General features: G+C 39.6%; 1 protein-coding gene across 1 annotated transcript in view; it reads left to right on the forward strand.

The window, feature by feature from the left end:
- Nucleotides 1-15719, forward strand: part of csmd3b (CUB and Sushi multiple domains 3b) — a gene marked incomplete at both ends in the record, with an annotated part of 464348 nt that overhangs the window by 329757 nt on the left and 118872 nt on the right. The window contains 3 exons of the mRNA XM_080515545.1: nt 3828-3905; nt 8298-8385; nt 8575-8699. Of these exons, the coding sequence (XP_080371671.1) occupies nt 3828-3905; nt 8298-8385; nt 8575-8699 (291 nt within the window). The remainder of the gene's footprint in view (nt 1-3827; nt 3906-8297; nt 8386-8574; nt 8700-15719) is intronic.

A 15719-nucleotide genomic window follows, 5' to 3' on the forward strand; every position in this document is an offset into this window, starting at 1 on the left:
CAGCAATGGGGCACGTAGCCCAAAAGCTGCTGAGTTCAATCAAAGTGCATGCTGCCTATCAGTTTGAATCACTGCCTTAGAGAATGTCTCACTGCTCCACCATACCAATGTGAAGAAGGCAAAAAAACTGTGAAATCCAGATGGTATTGTGGGTAACGAGCCAGTATGAGTGTAGTGAGTGAGTCATTGATCCAGATCTTGCCTTTAGTAACAGGCTTGGTGCGAGAAAAAAAAATAGGTGTGCTTCAGTAATAACAGTACATATTTCAATTTTTGGTTCGAAAAGTATCACATTTCATCAGACCCTAGCAGATGTGTTTGCTATAAAATACGCTGCGGGCTATAATTTATTACTGGTAAACCTCAGCTGCATTCCCAGTTAATCTGCTGCTAGTTAGGCATAGTTTTGTTCAGAATCCAATATATTATTTCATAAATATGGTTTACTGAAATGCATCTGCCCTTCCATCTGTTGTTTGGAGTAGAGCTGCTGCTTAAGGCTCAAATATTAACACGGGCGTATTTAACTTTGATGTGCATTCACACAGGACAGGTTTTTATGATGCATAGTAACATTGGCTTAATTCATACAGTGATTGAATTTGCAAAGGGAGAAAAACACACGACTTTTAACATTATTTTGGGCCCAGGTGTCCTGATTTGGCTGCCTAACAGGAGAAGAATGCTTTTCAAACCGTATTGTAAGAGTGTGATGTAGAGGAAAATATCAGTCTAGCAATGAATGGTCTTGATTTCTGAAAATAAGGGAATCTTTCATATTCATTCTGAGAACAAGGTAGAGATTTTTCACCATAGTGGTATTTTATTGGTTTGATTGCAGATTATATATGTCTAAAAAATATTAATCATCCAGGTCAATGTCAGGAGTCTTGCAGTGGCTGACGCAGTGCAGTCTGTTCCACATTGAAATCACTTTGTATGCATTACTGCTCTTCAATCTCATAAGTACATTTCAGTTTTTGTGATCTTAAAGATGGAAGTTACTGCATAAGATTTCAAGCTTGGCCTCCTAAATAGCTGTGACACCAGTGTCAGGAATAATAACTTATGTTCTTTGTGTCGGTGGATTGCTGTGAAGTTAATGTTTTCTTTTTTATTCTTTCTCTGAATGGCAAGTAGAGGCTGTCATAAGCAGCTGTGATGCACGAGTTCCTTGGGGCAACTCATTAATGACAGAATTTATAGCAGGCATCACTTTAAGATGTGAAAGGAAAAAATATATAGTTGGCAACATTCTTCAATTATATAATAGCTCTTCTCGCTTGAAAATAATAATATATAAAATGTCAACATCAGTAACAAGATCATTTCACTTCTTCATGATAACATGTGATAGACTCATGTGATAACTTTAAAGGACTTAATATTGATTATTTGTGAGAAGATACAACTGGTAGACAGTTTATTAAAATGCTTTTTTCATGGCTGAATTCCTTTAGACACAATTGACAAAATACAACTTTAAAATGCGCTATAGGGCAAAATCCGATGTTCTCAAGGGATTGATAAATACTTCGGGCAAGATGGGCATCCTGTGTAAAATCATAATAATACATCAAACGTGTATCGCACTTTATTGGGCACTCAAAGACACTGTGCATAAAGAAATGCAAATAAGGAAAAATAAAATGAAGAGTTTATTGAAAAGCAAGTTTGAACAAGTGGGTTTTGAGGAGTGTTTTGAAGTTTTGCAATGAGTTTGTGTTCCCGATGAGTTGTGGGAGTGTGTTCCAGAGGACGGGGAAGGCGCAGTCCCCTCAGGCCGGTTGTTAACTTATTCAAATAGGTGAATCACAAATAAACACTCTGATGCAGGAGGGGATGAGTGAAGGAGGAAGTCAGGAGACATAAGGAGGAGACGAAGAATAGGAAAGCCAGGTGAGAGTAGAGACTCCCAGAAATCTCATACATCTCGTGGTTTGACGTGTATTGCACTTTATTGCAACCTTTGGTTCAGTTAGTAAAGCAAGCTGTTTTCCAATCCCAAGGTTGATTGTTCAATCCCCCATCTCATATGTTGAAGAGTACAACCCCAAGACACTGACGTCACTCGTGAGCAGCTTGACTGCAGGTGAATTTGACTAACATGAAGAACTATAAGGATGCATAAGTGAAGTCTGTCATCCTAGAATAGGGACAATTTCTTAGTGTACTCACTTAACCCACGACATCTACAGTGACCTCCTTGTCTTTACCAACAGAGAAAATAGATGAAATTATTGCCCACTTGTCCATGTTTAATGCTTCACTCACTAATTAAAGGTAGGGTGCTGCATTTGGCTTGATTATGCTCCGGGATGTTCACAGAGGATCCTGCACAGTTTGACAGGTGGAGTCGAGAGGTGATATTTACCTTGATGGTGTTCATCCAATTTTACTGCTGCTGTTATCTTATATAGTCTAACTGTAACTGTAATGCTATTATGTGTTTTAATATGAATGTCTGTCTATACATTTGTAGTTTACGATCCTGGTATTTATGTTCAGCAGATAGTATTTTAAGTTATATCAGCTTCCCTATATTAACTATTTGTCCAATAATACAAATGTAGCTTTGTCTTTCTAATGCACCAAACAGTCATACAGTAGGACCACATGAGATTAATATGCTGCTAAAATAACCACATGGTTTGAAAATTAAGCTAACGAGCAACCGCTTTGCATCAGATTAATTGTTATCCCATTAATTGATCCAGTGAAATGTCAACATGGTAAGTCAAACACCAACGTGCGCTGTATGTCTGCACTGTACTACATAAGGCATAAAACACAGGCGATGTAAATCAAGCCCGTTAAATAGGACACCAATGATGTATGTCTATATGTGTAGCTATTGTATAACATTAAAGATAATTGTAGCACATTAACTCATCTGCTATTTGTCACCATTCAGTGGATTAGTCAGGTCATTATGAAAGCGACGTCTGTCAGCCACTCTGTCAGACATCCATTAAAGAGATTTGTCACTGTACTTTGTCATTCAAGACAAGATATATTTGTGTATATTTTTTTATTAGTTATGTTGGTAATGTAGTCATTTATTTTGACAGAGCAGAGCAGGAAAAATTATCAAATCTGGAGAGAGTAAAATTTAGTTTACCCCCAGGGCCTTTAGCTGTTGTTATTAGTACATGGATTCAAATACAGCTCTCGCCCACTCGCTTTGACTCCTGTATTCTATCTCTGTAACTATAGATCAATATACAGCCCTGATGTTGCCCACCTCGTAATACAGCAATGCCAGTAACAGAACTCATACTGACAGGGATCACTCAGTTAGTTTGTCTCCTCTTGCCTCTCATTTGCTCTGATTAAAGGAACCACCTATTTTCAAATGTGCCACTATCTGAATCCTTTGATACAGAGATGCATCATTTTCATTTTGATTAAGGCTTCAATTTCCTTTACCAGCTTTGTTCAGATTATGATGGGGCTTCCAGCAAAACACCCCTATATCTGATGTATGTCTCTGAGTGACAGTGAAGGACAAATTAAGCTTCTCATGAACAAAAAAATGTTGAATGGCGCTATTGTCCGAAACATCATCACTACCTTTTTCTCTGCGTGCATCTGTCTTTCTCTCTTTCTCTCTGTCACTGTCTGACTCCACCATTTTCTTTTAAATTTACTTTGCCTTTGTGCCCCCCACCCTCCCCTATGCTATGCTCTTCTCTTTCTCAGCTTTGTGAAGGAGAAGAATTTGCCTGATAAAGATCCTTTGCTAGGTGTTTTTTTTTTTCTTTCCACTTTATGGGATATGTTCTCTGATTTTTCTTCTCTTTTTTGTATTCTGTTCTTCTCTGCAGTGAAGCGATCAGTAGATTTTAAATCGCGGGGTGTTAAATTATTCCCTGGCAAAGACTCCAGCAACAAGTTTTCAATATGTGAGTTCACATTTAATGTCCCTTTGGCTAATGAACTAACATGTGATGGCTTGGCTTGGACTTTGTTTTAAGGTTTTGCTTATGTCACTTTTATTAAAGAGGCTTTTACATTCAACATGTTGTGCCTTTGATTGCCAAACGTACAGCGACTATGTATATTATTTAGAAATTCCAAATTTCACAAACACAAAAACATGTTTCAAAAACACATTGAAATATGAATTTACTGAATTGGATAACCAACATCCTGAAATTTTGAAGCACACATTTGTTGAATGTGCCCAAAGTCTTTTTCAAAGCACTTTTTTTTTCTCTTTTGCATTCTGCTTGACTGCTTGGTGTTCCTGTTGTTTGATGTTTTTATACATGTATTTTGGTCATGGTGTCTTGCCTCTTCCTTGCCTGCTTTGATATATTTAATCATGGCTTGCTCTGATAAGCTTAATCATGGTTTGTTTTGCCTTGCTTTAGACCTGATCAGGGAATGTGAATCAGCTGGCGTAATATTGTTTACCGCCCTCTTCTCTTCTCTTCTCTTCTCTTCTCTTCTCTTCTCTTCTCTTCTCTTCTCTTCTCTCTCTACTACTTTTTAATAGGCCCTCTTAATACACAGGTCATGAAGTTAATCCAAATTCACAAAATACTTTGTTATAAAAGATATTTACATATTCACATCTTGAAGACCACTAAACTATAGTTCCTCACTGTGGATGGCAAATTGGAGTATAGTTATATCTGTCAATCTTTTATTGGTACCATCACTATTTCTTTCAACTCTAAAATACCCTCTCTTTACCATATTTTCAGGACGATAAGTTGCTGTACTTGTCGCTGGGTCACACAACTTATATGTTAAAGAAAAATGTTGGTACATACCACCGGGGGCCACTAGATGTCACTGTATGACAACAGAATGCTGCTACAGTACAAATGAAAAACCTCCATTATGACAGTTTTTAAATGACAGAGTAATGCACAATGTCATCAAAAGAAAAAGCTGCACAGCAGAGGTTAAAATGTGCAGCAGCAACTAATAATGCTGCAGAATTAACGGTGAACGAGACACTGTAGCATGTCAGAAACATGCGAGGGACTGATGGAAAGCAAAGTAACAGTTACTGTGATGAAGAAAACAAACAAAAAAGGCTAACCGTGGGCTCAAGAGTAAATTTTTAAATCATATTATTCCTAAATGCTCTAGTGACACTTGTTGAATTGTGATTCAAACACAGCAATGGGATTATATGTAATAGCTTGAGAAGCATATTTAATCTTAAACTGAATCTTGTCATTTTACACATTATATTTTCACTTTACACTTTATTTTACACCTCATCTCTGAAGGTTAGCTGGGTGTGAGGCATAAAAGTGATAGTACCTCTCTACTTCCCACCTACACACTGCATGCACCACAGATATTTACTACACTTATACTAACTTTACTTAATGCATAATAGTCCATAATAGGCATGTTTGTGTTTCACACATGTGGAAACACTAAAGTCTTTGCTCCTTGATGATTCGTTTGCATGTTTGGAAGTAAGGCATTTCTTAACATTTCTGAACAACAAAATTGCTTTTCTATGTTGCATATTTTTGTGTTATTAAATGTGTTTGTGTAAATCTCAAAAAGACTGTCTGGGCTGATGGAAAAGCAATGGCTGAGCTAAGCGCAGCAGGGGGGCTCAGTGCATTGCAGATACATTCGATTCCGTGACAGGATGGAGAGTCATGGTGGAGAATTGATTCTACAGATGTGAATTTGTATGTTAATTAGTCTGGCTCTGATTGGTTCAGATGCCAATTTTCTCTGCTCTGACTGCTTTACCTTTTCAGTGAAGCACAAAGCTGGTGTACATGTCGTTTTGTGTATGTGCACACGTCGTATGTGTAAATTGCATTTCATGGGCTTTTTGTGTTTGGAACGTGTGCACATGGGACTCATACTGTAACCGTCCCCTCTGTTGCAGCGTTAATAGTCCAGATGGTCGAATTAGCTGCTCCAACAAAGCAACAAACTATGTACTGCAAAACACACATGCACACAAGCATATCAACCACCTGCTGGGCTCGTTGATATGAACTGAACATGTACATACATGTTAACCAGAGAGACAGGGCAGCCTGGATGAGAAGGACTGTTTGTGGGAGAACACAAGTTGGCAGCATTTTCATTCTGTCAGTGTTTATCACACTTAACTGAATTCTAAAGATAAGATCAACTTGCTCTTTATCGGTTTCCCAATGTTTGCCATGCAATCCCACTTACAACACAGGGAAGCAGAAAGGAAAATAAAATAAGGAAAGAAATTATAATTTGTATATGTGAATATCTGTGACTTTAGTTGCGTGTTCTTTAAATGAAACGGACATTGTAAATTGGACTTTAAAACTTAGAGCACAACGTTGAGAGTTGGTTTGCAGCAGCATATTTTGTGAATATTATACAAATACATATTTTTCATTGTTTGGATTCCTGGGACCTCTTGCAAATTTAGCTATTTAAAATTATGTTTTGTTCCAAAAAAAATACTTGGACTACTTAGTTGAGGTGAATCCCAAATACAGCAGCAAGAATAACTTTCAAAAGCCTGTTTAATGAAGGAAAAACTTTAAATTCAAAATAATAAATGGTGATTATAAGTGGGAAAACAACAATAATGAATAATTAGGATATTTGCCATACAAATACCAGAAAATGGATTATGTTGTTCCGCACGTAATCTAATCATACTAATGAAATAAGAAGCCTAATCAACTGAACACTGCCTCTGCGATGTCTGCTGCTTTGGAAATATCCTGAATATTATTCTACACCCAACTATGTGATTCGCTCTCATTTGAATATCAGTCCCTGGTTCAGAATTCAAAAATCCAGTATGTGGTTTTTCTGTTTAGCTGAAATACATAAACACAACAGGACACACTATCCCTCTGGTGATTTTGTACTGACACCAAGCACCAGAGAAGCATGACCATCTAATAAGCACCATGAATAATAAATATGTATGTGGGCTGATTCTGTACTTTGTGGCATAAACAAACAATGTGGGTAAATTGTAGGGTTATTAAGGTAACTTTCGCCCCTTTTTTCACCAAGCTATCACCGAAGCACAGTTCATTACGAGACTGATTATATGGCTGATTGGACAATATCCAAACATGTTTTCAAATGGGGAAAGTTGAAAAGAAGTTGTCCATATTTTATATTTTTCCACACACCTGAAAGATACATTGAAGACATTGGAGCTGTTTTTCCCAGTTCTCCCATCCACTCACAAACACACTATCCATTGAATGAAGTCAACCCAGAAGGTAGAAGGAAGGAAAAATTGATTTTTGAATGAGTGAAGTGCAGTTGAAATAAAAACTCTACACTGAAGCATATTTTAAGGAAAAGCAGACTATATATATAAGAAATCACAAACCAAGCCAGATAGTAAAGAGAAACGATATGCAAATTTAGAAAGGCAATACAATGATCAAACAGCAGTATTGGAAACAAATAAAAATGCTATATGTACGTACTACAGCAGCACTATTGTTATTACATAGACAAAATTGAGAGGCACCCTGTCAGATGCACGCTTGTCTTGATGTCGCAAACTCAAAGTATTTGTACAGTTCTGTGTTGTCTCTGTTCTGCCTCTGTGATGTTTGGAGTGTTACTATCAAGATTAGCGCCTGTGTTTCTCAGAGAATTAGGATGGAGCCTGGAGTGCTGTACCGTCCCTGTTTGTCTCCGTAACCATCTAAACTGCTGTGTGTCTCTCTCTCTCCTGGTCTGTCTCACCTGTTTCCTGTCATCTCTAAAATGAATAAGTGCTGAGGCGGACATATTTCAAAAGCTAGATGTCAAAGTGGCGACCTGGAAATGTCCTGAGGAGGACTAGTGCTCCGTGCTATCAAAGTCAGCTGATTTTAGAATAGAGTTGTTGTGCTATTATTATAATTACCAACTGGATGCAACATATCAGCACACCCTCCCTTACCGCTGCAGACTGGGAACACCCTCCATGAGCAGTAGTTTTGGAGATGCTCAGATGCAGTCATCGAGCCAAGAAAATGTAGGCTTGTCAAACTCACTCAAATCATTGTGTTGTCAATGATTCCTTCTAACACAACAACTTTGAGGGCAAAATGTTCACTTACCGCCAATGTCTACCTCACCCACTGAGAGGAGGTGGGTTAAAGAGATAATCAATGTTTTTTCACTTCACCTGTCAGTGCTCATATTGTTATGACTGATCGGTACCTGGCTTTTTTTCCAAAAAAAACCCCAGTAATTTCACTTTCAAGGGAATATTTTCCCTTACCCAATACTGCTGTGATCCAAGCATTTCCATCCGCCTCTAACCTTTTTGTCCTGGACGTGTCTATTTCTCTGCGTAGTGAATGAAGGAGGCGTGAGACATGCTTCAAACTCCTGCCCTGACCCTGGAGAGCCGGAGAACGGAAAACGCCATGGCAATGACTTCAGGTACAACTTATATCACACAAACCTGCTGTAAGATACATCTGCACAGAAGATTCAGCTTGTTATTTTTCTTCCTCTGTGTGTGTGTGTGTGTGTGTGTGTGTGTGTGTGTGTGTGTGTGTGTGTGTGTGTGTGTGTGTGTGTGTGTGTGTGTGCGTGTGCGCGTGTGCGCGTGTGCATGCATCTCTGCAGCATTGGAAGTGAGGTGCTTTTTAGCTGTGGAGAAGACTATGTACTTCAGGGCAGTAAAACCATCAGCTGTCAGAGAGTGGCAGAAGTCTTCGCCGCCTGGAGTGACCACAGACCAGTCTGCAAAGGTGAGAGATAAGCCTCTTCATGTGTCCCATGCAAGCATATGGAATATAAAGGAATAGAATCAAATTAAAATCATTTATTAATTCCAGAGGGAAACTCTCATACATAAATATATATAAATTACACCAGAGTAACAGTGCAAAATACCTCCTGTATATGGATGAAGAAAGAGGGTCTGATCACAAGATGTTATGGTAGAAAACTATTCAAGCTCCACTGCTCATGCACATCGCCTTTAAAATGTTACCAGCGGGTAGCTTTGGCCTCTCTCAGAATGACTTTGTGTTGACTGGGCTTGAGTTTATCGTGGAAAAAATCCCAATTGTGTTTCAAGCCATTGGCTATAAAATTATGAAAACAAAACACTCCATAATCCGGTGTTTGCTGCGCAGCGCCTCACTAACATGTTACGCCCGTGAGCTTTCATCAAGGGAGCAGTGATAGAGGTTGCTCAGGATCTGAAATCATGTGAAGCCAGCAGAGTACAGGTAAATACACCAGCAAACAAGCTCCAAGCTCCATCAGTGGTGCTCAGTGTAATATACAAATCAAACACCCATTTGCAATGTTTTTACTGTATTTCAACACATTTAGAAGGCTGGAGGCTCTGAATAATTTATACATTTCAGACATTCAGTCTGTAGAGTTTCTTACAGGTTTTCACATAAGGCACGCTTACAAACACACACGCACGCACACACACACAGAGGGCATCTGTCATGTTAAATGCCAAAGTAATTTTTCATGTCTTCCTTCAGTAGGTTTCAGACTGTAGCTGCAAAGACATACTTTAACATACGTGTGTGTGTGTGTGTGTGTGTGTGTGTGTGTGTGTGTGTGTGTGTGTGTGTGTGTGTGTGTGTGTGTGTGTGTGTGTGTGTGTGTGTGTGTGTGTGTGTGTGTGTGTGTGTGTGTGTGTGTGTGTGTGTGTGTGCGTGCGTTTTGAAGGAAGTGCGTGTGTGTGTGCATGCCTGTGCATTTCTTTTTCTGCCTGCCCTTGTTTTACACTGTTGAGGACATCGTTGAGATTTCACGCGATTAGACAAATCGCGGCTTAGACTGAGTTTAATCAAGTCAGTCTGATGTCCAAGACGATGTTTGTGTGGCTAGTATGTTGACAAAGTATTAGCCTGAGTTCTATATATTTATACCTAACTTAGGTTTAAAAAAATAGAAAAAGACTAAGAAAGAAACCATTATGAGACCAGACAGGCTGAAATGAGAAAGTGGATCTTTGAAAGCTGGAAAATGTAAAAAAAAAAACAGCCTCAGTGGAAAGTACACCTCACTGAATTAATAACAACATTTGCATATGAACCGTAGCTAAACTTTGGACTTATTGGGGGTGAATAGCACTGCTGGTCTCCAGAGGGATTCAGCGTCTCACTCAGAGACGCCTGGGCAGAGCAGATGCTTGCTCGCTGCGGGTCCTGCTCTCTCGCCCTGTGGTTTAAAGTGGTTTAAAGGACAGAGTCTAACCACGAGCCTCGACTACTATCCCAAGTTTCTCTTGTGATGAAGACTCACGCGGGGGCTGACCTTTCATTAAGGTTTGTGTTACCATGACAGCACAAATCCTCATGAGCAGTCAGGATTTCACATTGCAAACACAGTTCGGATATGACTGCCTGGCTGCTTTGTGCCTGCCCATCAACCTTATTATCTAACTAATCATCAAAGATATTATAGTGCGGAAAGCTTTTGATTGGCTCTTTATAATTGTTAATCGCTGTTAGGGATTCATCACCGCTAAATACTTTATAATTAGCAATTAAGCACAGCTACTGACATTTAGCCAATCAAGCTGTGAATTTACCTGTATGTGATGATGGGCTGCGGCTCCCCAACGGAGGGCTGTCAGGAACATTAGAAGTTACTGATGTCGTCCCCCGGAGCACTGAATGGGTTTAAAGAATGACCTCCATCGCTGAGAAATAGAGCCATCAGTCAGCGGGGATCTGTGTGAGAAAAAGGCGTGTGGGCAGAGTGAGAAGATCTCACCGAGCCAGTGTAACTTCTCAGGAGCAGGTGTGCTGAATTTAGAACACCGACACCGATATTCCCAACATGAACCACTGTGAGCAACTTTTTGACATCACGATGACAAAGTGCACCTTCCTTCTTCGTGGCCGTTGCTAAGTAACCGGCGCTTCCGTGGTAGTTGATGTTTGTTATTTTAAGCATCTCACAATGGAGGGCACTGTTACTCCAGCACGGCCCCCGAATATAAGCTGCAAAAAGCTGCCTCATTCCGCCATTGTGCAATGATGCAAACAGGAGGACCGAACAACAGAGAATTTAATGTTCACGCTCTGTGACATAACCCCTCAAACAGGTATGTTAAACTCATTTTAGTTGAGGGCCCACATACATGGATTTCAGTTGGGCTGAACTGAAAAAGTATACATTTTGCTCTGGAGGGGAAAAAAACAGAAAAACAAACACTTACTTCACTTTGGGGTGTTTGTCTTTCGATCTGCAAGCAGGTCTGAAATCCTCTTTCATCCCACTCTTTCCTGGCTGATGTTGACCAAAGCCTGTCCCACGGCGTATATGGTCTCTGCAGCCTTCAGCATGCATGATTTGACAGATTCACCCTCACACTTTCGCTTTAATGCCAAGGGAAACTAAATAGCTTTTTCATTACAATATAAAGCTATATGTGTTTTCCATGTGAAATATTTTGCAACAGATAAAAGAAAAGTTAGAATTTTGAACCTTGGGCCATATGTTTAACACCCCACTGCTCTAAAAACTCAAATTTAGAACTTATAAGTTATTATTTTCAGTGTTAGTCTGGTTATTACAGTAGATAGCACTTCATTCTGCACTACTGACGCTGCTACTGCTTTATTATTGTTGTGCAGTGTGTCTTTGTCCTACTTTGGTGAAACAGAAAAGCGTCCATCTTCAAAAATCCCCCAAATCCTTTAAACACCACACCGAGGTTGCTTGAAGGACAAAATACATGTAACGCTGGAATCGTCTCTTTTTAACTACAATGCCGAGGCTCTCTTTGAGCTGTACGCTCAGATCGCTCAAAAGAGTAAACAGTAAACAATGAAGATATACATCCAGACCTTGAAAGAAGCTGTTTTGGTGGCTGTTGCTCAGCTGAAAAATGAGGAGTAGACTATAGAGACTGCTCCTGCATTTTTAAATGTATCCACAGGAATCTGGTCCCCTCAGGGACCAAAATCTAATATTGAAATTTCAAAAATAATAAAATGGCTTGAAGGCGAGAAAGAATTGTGTGGCTAAAGCTAATAGACTGTGAATAGAATAAACTGCACTGTTGTCTCAAAGTGGTCTGTGGCTCATCATTTAATACATTTTATTTTCCGACTGCTTTGCTGGGCTCTTTCGTTCGTTTTCTGCAGTCAGCAAGCAAAATCTATTAATGATATAATGTGAATGTGCACGTCCAGATCAGGAGTGCAGGGATTTTCTCATCATCTCAATATCTGGGCTGTATTTAATTCAATAGAAGTGCATGTGCGACCACTTCATTCTGCAGTTGGAGTGAAAAAGAGGAGCAGAAGGAGGAGCTGGAGCAGGATCACATTGTTGGTTAAATGTGATGATGGTGGGCTTCAGTAATGGCCAGTCTCATCAACTCACTTGTAAACAAGCAGCAGTTTCCTCCTTTTAAGAAAGCGGATGATTATACAGTGCCCAAAAGTGCTTCCAACCCCTCTTTTAATCTTTTCGAGATGAAGATACTGAACCACCCTGTCATGCATAATGATGCAAGCAGACGTTTTTATTTTTATTTTTGGAAAACATCTCATTGAGGACAAAATTGCAGTAACTGTGCTGTAATTATATGTTCTGCTAATACAATAAGTCAACTCAGCTACTATTAGCCGAGACACGCCAAACAACAGTACAAACAAGAACTGTATGTGGCTTGCTATTGTTGATTTTGTGTTATTTAACCCTGTCCCTACCGCAAATGCATACTTTTGTTAGTTATGTGCTACAACACTAACTTCCTTTTTTCCTCTGATTTCAAGCAACATTGAATCTGGTCTCAAATATTCTCATACTATATACCATACTGATACTTTTTCAAAAGCATACGCTGCTCAAAGTGAGTTGGAATATATCTGGTTGATTAAATTACACTTAGAAAATGTCATTTCAACACAGGCTTTCCTTTCTTAGTGATGATAGTGACGATTCGGCTATCAGAGCTGAAAAAAGCCACACACGTGACAGTTTTTGCAATCAGACTTGATGAACTTACTGAAACTACATGAATTTCTACAGCCATTTTACAAAGACGGGCAGAAGAAAAACTCGCTAATTAGAATGAATACTTGAAACACATTGGAATACATTCATCTCAAATGCATGAATAGCGATTAAATATTCATATTTAATATTTCCAAGCTTTTCCACAGAAAATCACAACTTGAGCCTGACAACACTCAAAGCCAAGACTTTAGGGATTATAAACAGGTACTTTTTTGTGTTGTGTGTCACTGATTTATCCCCTCTCCTATGTGATTGTATGCACAGTTCTCCTCAATTAAAATTAAATATCCACATACTCCATACATATTTGTCTTGTTTTTCTTTTCTGGAATTTTTTTTAACTATTTTGTACAAATTTGGATTAAAAACAAATTAAAAACAGCAGAGAAAATTTTTTTTTCAATATTGCTATTTTAAACAGACAATGCGATTCACTAAGGTAGCAATAGTACATGAAGAGGTGCTCCAAGGACACCAAAATATCACTGAGAACTATGAGCTAATCGTGCTCTGCAACAAAATATCGCACTGCAGCTGCATACACTTTACCTGCCTCACCATATACAGCTTGACACCACCGTGTTCATTATTGAAGAAAAACTACAACACAGATGCTCGTCCAGAAACGTGTACTTGATTCAGTTCAGAGAGATGCTTATATACAAGATGCGGAGCTCAAAAGCCGTGCATTGAGTTCAACAGGTAAACGAGGGAATTTTCAGTGAGAAAACACTGAAGCGGCGTGTCCTTATTTAGCCCACTTTGTTTCATCATGTTGAACAAAATCAGGGCAAGAGAAAAGCAGTGTCTTGCTGAACACAGCTCAAGTTTGACCTTTACATCCAACCAGCCAATAGCTAAAGTGGAAACTCATGAATATGAGTCGAGAAAGAGGGGCAATCTGTCAGGAAGCATCAAGCCGGCCGACTTATTAAAGGGTCACTTCTGTCAAAACACTTAAATACAGCTGGATGTGGATGGTGTTTGGAACATCATGGAGACAATGAAGTGAATATGTCTTGAAATTGGGCCTTTCATACGACACTCGACAAACACAAAGAGAAAAATTCTAACTAAAACGGAGAGGTGTGCTGACAGAGCAGTAACGACTGTGTTACTTCACGAATAACAAACTTAATGAGACTAAGCAACAAAACGGCCATCAAACGGTAATATCGCTCTGTCCATTAATATGATACTTTATGAGAGAGAGAGCGAGAGAGAGAGAGAGATATTCCGCTTCCATGTGAGGATCCATGTGGCACCTTGATTAATGGACAGATGGCAAGGCGACTGAGCCAACTCTGTGTGTGTGTGTGTGTGTGTGTGTGTGTGTGTGTGTGTGTGTGTGTGTGTGTGTGTGTGTGTGTGTGTGTGTGTGTGTGTGTGTGTGTGTGTGTGTGCGTGCGTGCGTGCGTGCGTGCGTGCGTGCGTGCGTGCGTGCGTGCGTGCGTGCGTGCGTGCGTGCGTGCGTGCGTGCGTGCGCGCGCGCGCGCGTGCTCCAGGGGGTCTCAGTTGACCAGTCTGATTATAGCGAGTCAACAAGGGGTGCTATATGTCAACCAGGTACAGACACACACGTACACATGTTGATCCCTCAGAATAAATAAAAAAAGAGAAGTCAGGGTGTTTGTATGACGGCTATGTGTGTTTGTGCTGTGTGGGTTTCTGCCTGCCCGTGTATCCATTAAAGCTCGAACCAGAACGACAGCCACCGTAACGCTTGTGTGCCAGCTTAATGATGTTATCAATCATTTTTCTGTGCCCATTGGTCAGTCTATCTGCTCCTGCAGGCAGCCTGTTAAAAGAGCCATTTTGACCATCCTGCACAAACTTCGAACTCTAATCTGATCAAATACTCTTATTCAAAGCCCAGAGTGAAAGTATTATCTTGGTGATATAGATTAAGTAACAACAAACTTTTACACAATGCCAGCCAGAAGTTGATAGGGTGAAAAATTTATTAATTTTCTTAGGAGTAATATATTTTTCGTGAACATCAGTAAGAAATGAGAAGATAGCCTAAAACCCTTGGTGTCAAAATCAGGGTTTCATCACTTTATTTGAGCTCACCTGTCTCTTTGATCATACATCTTCCTCATCAAAAATTAATAAAAGAAATGTGTTTATAGGAATGTTTTCTTAATATTTAGCTGCTTTTGATTGATGTTCTCATTACCAGGACATTATACAGTGACTGATTATTGATGTTATGAGCTCAAAAAACACTTTTTTTTCTGAATATATGAAATTAATTATAGTGGTTGCATATGTTAAATAATCATTACATTTTATTCTGATTAAAACCTTAAGAAGGGTCACAAAATAGTATGATCAGCACCATCGCTTCACACTAAGATGACCAAGATGCTGGTCTTAGGCAGTTTGGGACAATATATATGGTCTATCTTCATCCAACAATTAAAAAAAAAACATACACAGGTAGGGATGGGTGACATGGCTGCACAGTGGTGAGCATATCCCCAGTTTGAGTCCTGGTTTGGGGGCCTTTCTGTGCAATGTGTGTGTGTGTGTGTGTGCGTGTGTTTGTCCATGTCCGCTCCTGCAGCCACGTCTTGCAGACCTTGGGTTTGAAATATAAACATTATCAGTAACTCCAGTCTTGCTGCACCGATGCTCTATCCGTGAGGTTATTTGGTGACTTTAAAATTGACTGTAGATTGTCTGTCTCTTTGACGTATACGAGGCATACTTTTCCTTCCACCGGATGTCCGTTCTGATCTTGCTCCAGCTCCCCGTGA

The sequence above is a fragment of the Blennius ocellaris genome, assembly GCF_963422515.1.
Source record: "Blennius ocellaris genome assembly, chromosome: 20".
In the NCBI taxonomy this organism is placed as follows: Eukaryota; Metazoa; Chordata; class Actinopteri; order Blenniiformes; family Blenniidae; genus Blennius; species Blennius ocellaris.